The sequence below is a fragment of the Alosa pseudoharengus genome, unplaced genomic scaffold (assembly GCF_046254945.1).
Source record: "Alosa pseudoharengus isolate Yale_2024_CS ecotype anadromous, Long Island Sound unplaced genomic scaffold, YU_APseudo_1.1 YU_APseudo_1.1_scf_20, whole genome shotgun sequence".
In the NCBI taxonomy this organism is placed as follows: domain Eukaryota; kingdom Metazoa; phylum Chordata; class Actinopteri; order Clupeiformes; family Clupeidae; genus Alosa; species Alosa pseudoharengus.
The window spans coordinates 25,997,001-26,009,500 of NW_027468664.1; the positions used below are offsets into that span (position 1 = coordinate 25,997,001).

General features: G+C 43.4%; 1 protein-coding gene across 1 annotated transcript in view; it reads left to right on the top strand.

Moving 5' to 3' along the window:
- The window catches only part of ano2b (anoctamin 2b), a 131,872-nt gene that overhangs the window by 61,196 nt on the left and 58,176 nt on the right, over positions 1 to 12,500 (top strand). The window contains exons 16-17 of the mRNA XM_076297204.1: positions 8,439 to 8,513; positions 9,050 to 9,251. Coding sequence (XP_076153319.1) covers positions 8,439 to 8,513; positions 9,050 to 9,251 — 277 coding nt within the window. The remainder of the gene's footprint in view (positions 1 to 8,438; positions 8,514 to 9,049; positions 9,252 to 12,500) is intronic.

Below are 12,500 nucleotides of genomic sequence, written 5' to 3' on the forward strand. Positions count from 1 at the left end.
GTGTGTATGTGTGTGTGTGTGAGAGAGAAGTCCAGGGTGCCTGATAGGATACTTACTGCTGATCTGGTTTAGTTCCACTGCATGGTTTCCAATCTGAGCCCGTGGTCTCTGTAAGTATCCTCTACCCCGGGCAGAGCCCAGCTGGACACTGTTACAGTCGTACAGTATGATAGGGACAGGGTCAATCAAGGGCAAGACACAGGCCAAGATGCGTATGAGAGAGAGAGGGAAGGGAGGGAGGGAGAGTGCGTGCGTGCGTGCGTGCTTGTTTCTCTGTGTGTGTGTGTTTGTCTGTTTCTCTGTGCCTTTTCCTACTCTGAAACCGAGTGATTTGTGTTTTGTTGAATGTCTCACTACACGTCATTTTGTTTTCTCACTCCTGAACTCTTCCAAGGGATTCTCAGAGTTGTGGGAATGTGGTCACACCGACTGTGTTTGTGTGAATTGGCTTATCTTCTGTGTCCTCAGAAAAGCAGTTAGATAACTCTTTCTACAGTTTCCTGTCTGTGTGAGTGTGTGTGCCTGTGTGTGCACACACACATCTGCGCAAAATCCTTCCCAAGAAACCTATTTATTTTTACGGAATTATGTAAGCAAGCAACAGCTTACTGACATCTTTTGATCACCTCGTCCCTTCTCTGCTCTTCTCCTCTCCACCCATGTTCCTCCATTCTTCTCTTCTCCTCTCCTCCCTGGTTCCTTCTCGTCTGTCGTTCATCTCCTCCCCTCCATCTCGTCCTGTCCTGCAGTGCTCCCACTAAATCACCATTCGCCTGGAGACATGATGGCACACACACACACACACTTTCCAATCGCGCCCTCATACACAGAGACAGAAATATAGAAACACAATATAGACACACACTGTCGCACACATGTTATTTGTTTATCCAGCACCGGCTTTGCAAATAACAATGTCCACAGAGATGGTAGAGTATGTTGCATGATTTTATGAAAGTATAATGTATTGCGACATCAGAAGCAAGTCAAATTTGTAGTTTCTTATGTCTCATTTCATCGAACTACAGATCCGCTACCCGATCTGGCAAACTTACATAGTGCGGTTATAGCCGATAGAGGGCCGTGAAGCGAATGCAGAAGTGCTGTTCACCCTGTTACGAGCTGATGAACCACTGAAACGATTTTGGAAAAATTATTTTAAGGTACAAAAAACTCTTTGGTGTTGCTTTAAATATGTCAAATACATTACAAGGGCCTCTTTCCCCATAGCAGCTTGGGGTTAAATGACTTGCTTGTAAAAGAACGTTGAGTCTGCACACCAGAATCTGCTCCTTAGTGTTTTTAATGGTAGGCTAATGAATGAAATGAAAATCAGACTGATGAAGGGCTGGGGCCCGAAACGTTACACGTGATGATATAGCCTACCATTAAAAAAAACGCTAAGGAGCTTGTGCTTTCCTGTCCAGCACCCAGTACTCATCGTTTCGGATGTGCATGCTGCACCTTTGAACTTAAATGCCTTGCTCACTGTGGGAATTGAAACCACAACTTGTACTGGCTGCTGCATGCTAGCCCTGCCTTCATCACTGTGCTACCACCGCCCCCACAGATTAATGAAGTGGTTTATGACATAGCAGTGATTCCTATCGGTGAGGTGAAAAAGTAAGGGCTTATCAATAAACCTGGATATTTTTGAATAATACACAGATGTTTCTATATGTTTTGGCCTTTAGGCCACATACACACTGTTTTGTCACTGAAAACGGATATTTTTAAAAACTCCGGCCAAAGTGAAGGTTTTCGAAAGCTCCGGTTTTAGTGTTTGCGTGTAGACAAGGGAGGGGAGCTTTATGCATGTAATGAGATGTTCTCCTTTATTTGAAATGTGTTCACGTCTAAGATTGGCCAACATCCTGGTGTGTTTGACTGACATGTTCTTGACAGCCTTTCCGGGCTGTTTTTGCACATTCATGTGGAAGGAATTATTGTAAAATGCAAAGGAGGAAAAATGTCCGCTTATGAACAAATACCTGCCTGTGTGTACAAGGCATTACCCTCCTCTATCTGTGTTCCTCTTTATTTACCTGTGCCATAGACACACACACACACACACACACACACACACACACACACACACACACACACACACACACACACACACACACACACACACACACACACACACAATCACACACACAAGCCTATTGGCCTATTGGCATAAGGCCTATTTTATCTCTCCACAAACAAGCACTTAAAGTCTTGGACAAAAAAAACAAACTTTACCACCACTGTAACATTCTTAACAAATATAACCTACTCAGTTGGGAATATATTTTAAAACACAGTGATGCATGCCTAATTTTTAAGATCATTAATGGGAAGGCTCCCCCTCCACTCAGCACTTTTATACAGCAAAAGTCATCTAGCAGCAGAACCACAAGGTCTGCCTTAAGAGGGGACTGTGTAGTCCCTCTTAGGTCCAGTTCCTTTGGCCAATTATGTTTTTCTGTGAGAGCCTCTAAACTATGGAATCAATTGCCAGTGGACATTAGAAACTCCACCTCTCACCATACATTCACACACCATCTTAAGGACTGGCTTTTGAGCATACAAAAATGCGAGCACTTCTCATAATACATTAATGTTGGTCTGCCTCTATAGTTGAGCTGTCCTGTAACCCATGGTGTATGTATGATAGATAGATGGATAGGTGGTTACTTTATTGATCCCTTAAGGGTTGTATGGCTGTATGGTTATATGTCTTATGTTTTAAATGTTTTATTGGAGCTAGTATTATGGCATTATGTCCTATTGCTGTATGTCAATTGCTATGTGATTTAATATGGTTTTTTTTAGCCACCATGTGCCTAGTATAACATCTTGCCAATGGACTACAGTTGAAAATTAGCCTGCTGGCTAACACTGGCACATTTACAGAAATGTTGATCAATGTGCACTGTCCTTTAAATAAATAAATTAAAAATGAAATGAAGCACAGAAACACACATTCACACAAAGAGAGGGAGAGAGCGAAAGAGAGAGAGAGATTATTTTAGCCAAAAAGCTAAAACACACTCAAGATGTGTCTATCATAGTGAGGATGATTTGTGTGGTTGGTGTGTTTGGTGTGTGTTGTGGTTGTTGTTCAACTGGTTTGGAAAAGCCAAAATATGTGTGTTTGCACGCTACTAATAGTAAGGTTTTGCTTGTGACATATTGGTCATGTGATTTTTTGTTTACATTGCCTCCTGGTAGGCAAGGAACACATTGAACCTTCGTTGTCGGCCGTTGTCCCTCGGTCACTCATCAGTATATTTTACAGTCTATGGTGCCAACATGTCAGACATCGACATTAATGATGATGGAACGTTATCCCATTTAACATTTGATAGCCTGTCACTGGAACGTTATTTTGCTAAAATTGCCTTGATTGGGGGTGTCGATCCGAAGCCTATAATCAGTGCCAGCAGTGCTGCTGTTTGGGTTTCCAAAGGACGTTTTGGTAACGCTTTAGAATAACATGTGCTTATTAGGTATTAACAGTGCATAATAAGCAGTTAACAATTCATTACTAACAGTTAGTTAACTGTTGTAATCCTTTAATAACATTAACTAACTGTTAACATGCAGCTTGTAAGTGTTAATAAGCAGCCTTTTAGGTTACTTACAAGCATACAGTATTTGTTAACAGTTGTAAGTGTTAACAAGCAGCTTGTTAATGCTTGTTAATGGTGTATAAGACAAAAAGGTGGATAACTAATACGCTTATAAGACCTTTCTTACCTATTTGTAGTAAATTTTGCAGCCCCCCAATCTAAAGCGAGGACCATGTAGCCTATAGTTCCACAAGCCCAACCTTCTATCTCTCTATACAGCTTGGTTTAGCTGTGAGAAATGCACCTTTAAAATGGTTGCAGTGAGCAGGAATCGAACCCCGGTCTCCTGCATCAAAGAGTGCATCGCTAGTTATTGAGCTACGCTACTTTTCTTGTACAGCTGATGAAATTGTTTATTTTGATTCTATATTCCGAAGTGCTATATCACACTAGCTATGCTTTTTACAAATATGTTTCTGATGGAAAAGTGGTGTTTAATTAATGCAGAAACAGACCACGAATGTTCGCCTCTGTTCAAGGCAAACTGAAACATGTTTCAAATCGATCACGAACGTTCGCCTATGTTTGCAACTTTAAACCAGAGCTTTGAACGCACCCACTTATCGTCTTTAAGCCTCGGTTGCTAGGTAACCAAACTATATACAAAGCTGGCATATCTTTAAACTGCTGACAAACTGACAAACTGTTTTATGCGTTCACTGAACAAAGATTATGGAAATTAAACACCACTTTTCCATTAGAAACATATTTGTAAAAAGCATAGCTAGTATGATATAGAACATCGGAATATTTTCCATCAGCCAATTAGGAACAGTAGTGTAGCTCAACAAGTAGTGATGCACTCTTTGATGCGGGAGACCGGGGTTCGATTCCTGCTCACTGCAACAATTTTGAAGGTGTATTTCTCACAGCTAAACCAAGCTAGATAGAGATATACAGTATAGAGAGATAGAAGGTTGGGCTTGTGGAACTTTAGGCTACATTGTCCTCGCTTTAGATTGGGGGGCTGCAAAATTTACTACAAATAGGTAAGAAAGGTCTTATAAGCGTATTAGTTATCCACCTCTTTGTCTTATACATCATTAACAAGCATTAACAAGCTGCTTGTTAACACTTACAACTGTTAACAAATATGCTTGTAAGTAACTTAAAAGGCTGCTTATTATCACTTACAAGCTGCATGTTAACAGTTAGTTAATGTTATTAAAGGATAACAACAGTTAACTAACTGTTAGTAATGAATTGTTAACTGCTTATTATGCACTGTTAATACCTAATAAGCACATGTTATTCTAAAGCGTTACCGACGTTTTATATCCCGGCCGCCACAGAATAATATAAAATGTTTAATTTAATTTAATTTAATTTAATTTAAATGAAATATAAGATCAAATCCTTGCATTGCCATTGAGCTGCGCTTTTTACACACGCAGCCTTTCCTTGCCCCGTCCCGCTCTCTCTCGTAGCCCGCTGCCCCTCCTCTGCATGTGCATTTAACAAAATATTCACGATTGTTGAAGGATTGTTGTTGCCACATAGAAGCATTGCATAGAAGACGTCTGGCTAAATTGCTATTAAATCCGCTTGGCATCGTGACTATGCTGCGCAAATTTGTTCAAAACTGCTGCATTGAAGTTAACTCTGCTAAGGTCTTATCACAACATAGTAGGCTACATTGAAGAGACTAAACTAAGTTAAGTTATGCAATCAAGCAGTATCAAAGCTAACATTAGAATACTGTTTGGATGTCGAATTTAGCATGCTTAGCCTACAGTACTTACAGCTGCTTGTCAATTTTGTTGAAGGGCTCATGACACTGAATGTTTGCAAAATCCCGATGTAAATGGAAAAGTGTTTTCCCAAATTCAAAAGTGCTTGTCCCAAGGAGAAGTACGAACCTTTATTTTAACTATGTAGAAAACGTTATGAATTGCATCAACACATCAGCAGCCTTTTAACTGTGTTAATTCTGTGGGAAACACTGGTGTATGTCAAGGGTATATTCCATTGGCCCGCCACACACACACACACACACACACACACACACACTCTCCAGATTCCGATTCAGGTGTTACTTAGTCATACACTCTCCTCTTCCAATGCTGTTGGTGGTGCTGTTTTCCTCTTAGTCCAGCACATCCAATTAGGCGAGGCAGAGGCCCATGGCGAGGGCTTGGCTTGTGGGTTTTACCTGCAAAGCTACAGGCTTGTGGAGGCCTGCGTCACAACTCGCTGAGTCCTGGCCCGATCCCCGTAATTGCTTGTCAGGAGTCGTCTGCAGGAAAACCTCAGGATGATGGCTTGTGGGCTTTTCTCCTAGGTCACACATTCCCACAGACACATGCACTGTCACACACTTATGCACACACACACACACACACACACACACACACACACACACACACACACACACACACACACACACACACACACACACACACACAAACACACACATGCTTGCATACACACACAGACATACACACACGCACACATGCACACACACATATAGACTTATATATACACACACACACACACACACACACTCTCACACACACACACACACACTTTGTTGCTGCCATTCTTTAAAGTCTTTTTTTTTTTTTCAGGTGAAAAATGAAAACACACAGCTCAAAGCACACAACATCCAGCAGCCTAAAACAACTTTCACTTAAAACCGTTGGCCAGAGAGACGCTCGTTTCCCGTAGATCAGACTGGTGGCCTGGGCAGCCGTGGCCTACTGGTTAGCGATTCGGACTTGTAACCGGAGGGTTGCCTGTTCAAACCCCGACCAGCAGGCACGGCTGAAGTGCCCTTGAGCAAGGCACCTAACCCCTCATTGCTCCCCGAGCGCCGCTGTTGTAGCAGGCAGCTCACTGCGCCGGGATTAGTGTGTGCTTCACCTCACTGTGTGTTCACTGTGTGCTGAGTGTGTTTCAGTAATTCACGGATTGGGATAAATGCAGAGACCAAATTTCCCTCACAGGATCAAAAGAGTATATCTACTTATACTTAAACTGGTGATGTGACTGGTGGTTGTAAATAATCATAGTAATAATAAATGTCAGAGACTTTCATCCTCTGGTTAGCCCACACATTGTCAAATTAACCCCAAATTGGTCCGGGGGTTGCTCTTGTTTGAGGTAATGTCCTGGTAAACATGGTTGAACTTCGACCGGCACAAGCAGGAGCGGCACAGAGGCAAAATGTATAATCTATTTTGCAAAGATTAGGACCTTGTGGTCCAGTGGTTGTAGTGGATGTTGACCATGTGTGTACAAAGGAGACTTTGCTACAGTGTGTGTGTGTGTGTGTGTGTGTGTGTGTGTGTGTGTGTGTGTGTGTGTGGGTGTGGACTGGTGTCCCAGAGGGATTGCCCCTGTGTCCCCCCCAGAGCAGAGCTTCCTATGAGAGTCCTACCCCCACCCCCCTAACACACACACACACACACACACACACACACACACACACACACTCACAAACATACACACACATACACACCCACACTATTTGTGCTACTGGGCTATTTACGCTGCATCCACAGTGATCCATATCTCCATCACGCCACATTACCCAGACTCATTACATTCTCAAAGGGACCAGTTGTTTTTGGCTTTGTTTGAGTTAGAGAGTGTGTGTGTGTGTGTGTGTGTGTGTGTGTGTGTGTGTGTGTGTGTGTGAGCAGAGTATAAACTGCAGAAATGTATAAACATTTCTGTTTTTTGTTTTGTTTATGTTGTTGTTTTGTTGTTTGTTTTGTTTTTGATAGACTGAGAAAAATTAGTTTTCCAAAGGCAGTCTCTGTTTGAAGATCTGATCAGCGTAAATGCTGGGAGAATGTGTCCGACTCTGTGACTCAACCACAGCTAGATGGAGCCAGCTAAACACTGTCTCCCAGACATAGGTCAAACGTATGTCCACACCAACCCACGCAAACTAAACAGTGCTTCAGTATAAACCTACATTTTCCTTACTCTACACAAGGAGCTTGTCATCTTTAGGGCCTATTGAAAAACAAAGTCACTTCCAATATGATATAATAGTTCAGCTGACATGTTAAATACTTCCTCTTTAAAATGATTTTAAAGAGCAGTTAAACAGCTAGGACGTGTACTCACTAGAGAACCTTGCCATGTTTTATGTAATATTAAGGAATTTCACGTTGTCTCCAGGAGAAACTTGAAGACCGTTATCTTTAAGGCTGACATTTTGGGTTGAACAGCCAGAGGTGCCTGACACGTAAACAGAACGTTCTGCAGGATTCCGTCTGTGTATTGTCAGGATTCCTTCCTGATGAGATCCTTCAGGGCTGTATAGGTTTGACCTGTACTGGGCTGTAACATTCCAGAATGTTTGGCTGTTTCAAACGGCCCACTTAAACACGTCACTCTCACACAGAGACAGTGGTTTATAAATGAGAGGCCACTGTTAAAAAGGTACAGGAGGGTCATTTAAAGCTTAACACCCACATACAGTCAGGAAAAAACACGTACACTCATGCTCAGTCTTACACACACTCACACACACACACACATACAGCAGCACATGCACAGTCATGTGCACACATAGACACAGTACTGACCCTAGAAACCTGCATATACTTACATAGTCATAAGCTGTGTTGCATGCGTGCGTGCGTGTATGTGTGATCTCTGCCCAATACAGGTGTGAGGCAACCACACACACTTAACCCAGACAGGCCTTCTCCGCTGATGGAAGGATTATTTTTCATGTGTGTGTGTGTGTGTGTTTGTGTGTGTGTGTGTGTGTGTGTTTGTACACACCTACGAGAGACTGTGTAAGTGTGTGTGTGTGTGTGTGTGTGTGTGTGTGTAGTAACCAGGTGTGTATCTCTGGCCCAGCCAGGTGATGAGAAGCTGACATGGAAGGACCGGTTTCCGGGATACTTCATCAACATCTCCTCCATTCTCCTCATGGTGAGCAGTGGCCTTCATCAGTTTTCCTGCCCTCTTTCTTTTCTACCTTACCAACTTCCTTCAGTCTGTCTGTCCTTCCTTTCTTCGATCCTTCATTTCCTCATTCTGTGCTTCCTTCCCTCCTTCTGTACTTCCTCCTTCTGTACTTCCTTCCCTCCTTCTGTACTTCCTTCCCTCCTTCTGTACTTCCTTCCCTCCTTCTGTACTTCCTCCTTCTGTACTTCCTTCCCTCCTTCTGTACTTCCTCCTTCTGTACTTCCTTCCCTCCTTCTGTACTTCCTTCCCTCCTTCTGTACTTCCTCCTTCTGTACTTCCTCCTTCTGTACTTCCTCCTTCTGTACTTCCTTCCCTCCTTCTGTACTTCCTTCCCTCCTTCTGTCCTTCTCTCTGTACCGGTGTACTTCTTTTCTATATAAAGGTGTTTTGTGTGAAATGAAATGAAATTTCTTTCTCTTTTTTCTCGCTCTCTCTCTCTCCCTCTCTCTCTCTCTCTCTCTCTCCCTCTCTCTCTCTCTCTCTCTCTCTTCTTCCTCCAGTTTGGGGTGACGTTCTCGGCCGTGTTCGGCGTGATCATCTACCGGATCACCGTCTCGGCCCTGATGGCCATGAGTCCCGACCCCGGCACCAAGTCCAACGTGCGGGTCACCGTCACTGCCACAGCTGTCATGATCAACCTGGTGGTCATCCTCATTCTGGACGAGATCTATGGGGCAGTCGCTGTCTGGCTGACCGAACTGGGTGAGTGATGTGTGTGTGTGTATGTGTGTGTGTGTGTGTGTGTGCGTGTGCGTGTGTGTGTGTGTGTGTGTGTGCGTGCGTGCGTTTGTGTGTGTGCGCGTGTGCTTGTGTGTGTGTGTGTGTGTGTGTGTGTGTGTGTGTGTGTGTGTGTGTGTGTGTGAGTGTCTGTGTGTGAGTGTCTGTGTGTGATGTGGTGGTCATCCTCATCCTGGATGAGATCAATGGTGCCATCATAATCTGACTCAAACCGGATGAATAGCCTCCCGTGTGTGTGTGTGTGTGTGTGTGTGTGTGTGTGTGTGTGTGTGATCTTGTGGTCATCCTCATCTTTGGGACCATATTTTGTCTGTGCCAATGTCCCAATATGGCAGTATAGCTGAAATTCATATTATGGGAAACAATTAGATAATATGATATGTCACAGCTCTAGTGTTTCTATGACCTCATTCTTTACCAGATCTATGGTGCATAATATGTGTGTGAATGTGTGTGTGTCTTCCTTGTGTCACACATACCCTGTGTGTCAGAGGCGATTGCTCTAAGACTACAGGGGAAGCTCAGCCTCCTAAAATATCACGGAAAATCGCATGAAATAACACTATTACATTAGCTTCTAGCCTACTATTCCAACTAGAACATGCTGTTTGTTCAGCAATAAGGTTTTGTCGGTTATTTAGCGTGATTTCGCACCCGTAATACATTGCTGTGACGACACGATCCACCAAAAAACCCATAGACGCTCGGCTTCACTGGGCTTTCAATGGCACTTACAGAGTCGGCTGATCTCAGTGCAGAAAAGCTACACGTTTATTGGACAAGCGCCACAAAATCGTCATTTCCAGGGAAGCCTGGCGTCTCTGGGAGTGAATGGGACAGTGGGATGGCCTGGACGCCGAGCTTCTGTATGATGATTGGAGGAACCGTCATAGAGGCTGGACTCTTTTTGATTGACAGCATATGTCGCGATCTGGCAAGAAGTGGTTCAAGATCAAGGGATGCATTAACGCAGTGGTCTCCAACACGGTGCCCGCGGGCACCAGGTAGCCCGCGGGACGGCTATGAGGCGCCTCCAGCGCACCTTCTAAAAATAGCCAACAGGTCGCCTGCAGATCACGCTCTAAAAACACGCTCCATTGTGAAGTTTTCAATAGATATTTAAGTCTAGACCAGAACCATTTTAAGAATGTATGTAGCCATACATTTGTAACATTAAATTGATATTGGTGATACCATACAAATTGTAGCTGCGTTAAATTTCAAATCCGTTTCCCATTCAATCTTTAAACAACAACGGAAGCGGAGCGCATACACGCTGCTCGCACGCATAGACAGTAAAGGGGAAAAAACTTGCTCGTCTGGTGTAGCCAATGGAAGCATATCTTTGCAAAAGTTTTGTGGCCATTCCATGTTCGTCAAATACGGTTCTTGCATGATGTTCAAGGACTGAAAAACAATTGCTTTAGCTCACAGGCCTTTTCTCCTCCGTAGGCTACTGCCGTATCATAGCGCTGAAAATGTTGTAGCATGCAGGACTGTGCATTACCTTTTTTTGTCAGATCATGGAGAGATTTCAGGTGTGCAATAACTTTAAAAGGAGTTTTCATATGTTAGGGTGGTGTGGGCGATTACTATTGAAATGTTAAAACCGAATTGTCCACTGAAACCAGAACTTAAACAACCCCTAGATTCATAATGGTGGGTGGGTATAAATTGGGTACAAATTGTAACCCAAATTATTATTTGCACAAAAATTCCTATGAATTCCCCATGAAAATTTTGAATAGAACAAACTGAACAAAAATGTTGGTAGTGTTGCATAGGTTATTGATATTAAATTTGAAAATACAATTGCTTAATATAAAGACGTATAGGCCTGCACAATATTGATAATTTAAAAGTAAAAATCACATAGGCCTATTATTTAGGAGGACTACCCTCGCAAAAAAGGGGTGAGGGCATGTTTGTTTTAAATGAGTAGCCCTCCATATGATTTCGGGTCTTCAGGTAGCCCTCATTCCCAAAAAGGTTGGACCCCTGCATTAACGTTAGTGTTGACAGATGAAAGCAAGAGGCAAGGCAAGTTGCAGCTCAAATTCTCATAATGTGGGAGCAATACAGTCGGTTTCTATTTGTTTTTGTAAATAGCATACTGTAAATAAAACCGTAATGTGGAGTTACAGAGTTTGTGACTTGCTTTTGTTTCTGTTGTGTATTTAGGCTAAGTTAGGTAGCGCGCTATATTTTGTGTATATCATGATGCCATGCCAACTCTATAGCCTAATGTTTGGCCTATTCTGGGTTTTGGGATAATTTTTGCCCTCAAAGAACAATATAGCACCTTAATAATATTAATTTAATAATTGACCAGTTTTATCAGAGCTTCCCCTGTTCCAAAGAGCAGCAATCGCCACTGCTGTGTGTGTGTGTGTGTGTGTGTGTGTGTGTGTGTGTGTGTTCTCAGCCCTCCTGTCCCAAATTCATCCTCTCCTTTGCACTCCCCATCCCTGAGCTGTCACATCACCACCAAACACCTGTGTAAACTTTGTGTGTATGCGTGTGTGTGTCTGTGTGTGTGTGCACGCACAAATTCTCCCCTGAATCTTTCAGCTCAGTGTGTGTGTGTGTGTGTGTGTGTGTGTGTGTGTGTGTGTGTGTGTGTGTGTGTATGTGTGTGTTTTTGTGTGTGTTTGTGTGTGTGAGTGAATCTCAGAGGTCCGTGCATGTTTGATGAGGTTCCTGAGGGGCCGCTGTGCCAAACTTTCCCTCTCAGAGACGCTTTTAAGATATAACATCACTGTCCCCAGAGGACGCAGGGTGTGTGTGTAAGTGTGTGTTTGTGTGCTGTGTGTGTGTGTGTGTGTGTGGGTGTGAAAGACCAAGATAGTTTTGTGTGTGTGGGTACGTGTGTGTGTGGGTGCTTCTGTGTGTGTGTGTGTGTGTGTGTGTAGGGCAGAGCAGACTCATTGACTGCTGGTGCGAGTGATGATGCTGAAGTTTCCATCCTCAGCCTGAATTAGTCATGCGGCCCACTAACCTGCCTACTTTCCAAGTCTGACCGCATGCGGTCAGCATCAGGACCAGTGATGCTGTCACCGGAGCAACGCCAGAGATGGTGTCACCGGGACAACGCCTGCTTTTTCTTAACTCCTACTGCATGAATGTGCCAGAGAGAGGTTATATCAGCCCAGCCCAACCAACTCTCTCTCTCTCACCCTCTTTCTCTCTATTTTACACTCTCTGGATGAATGT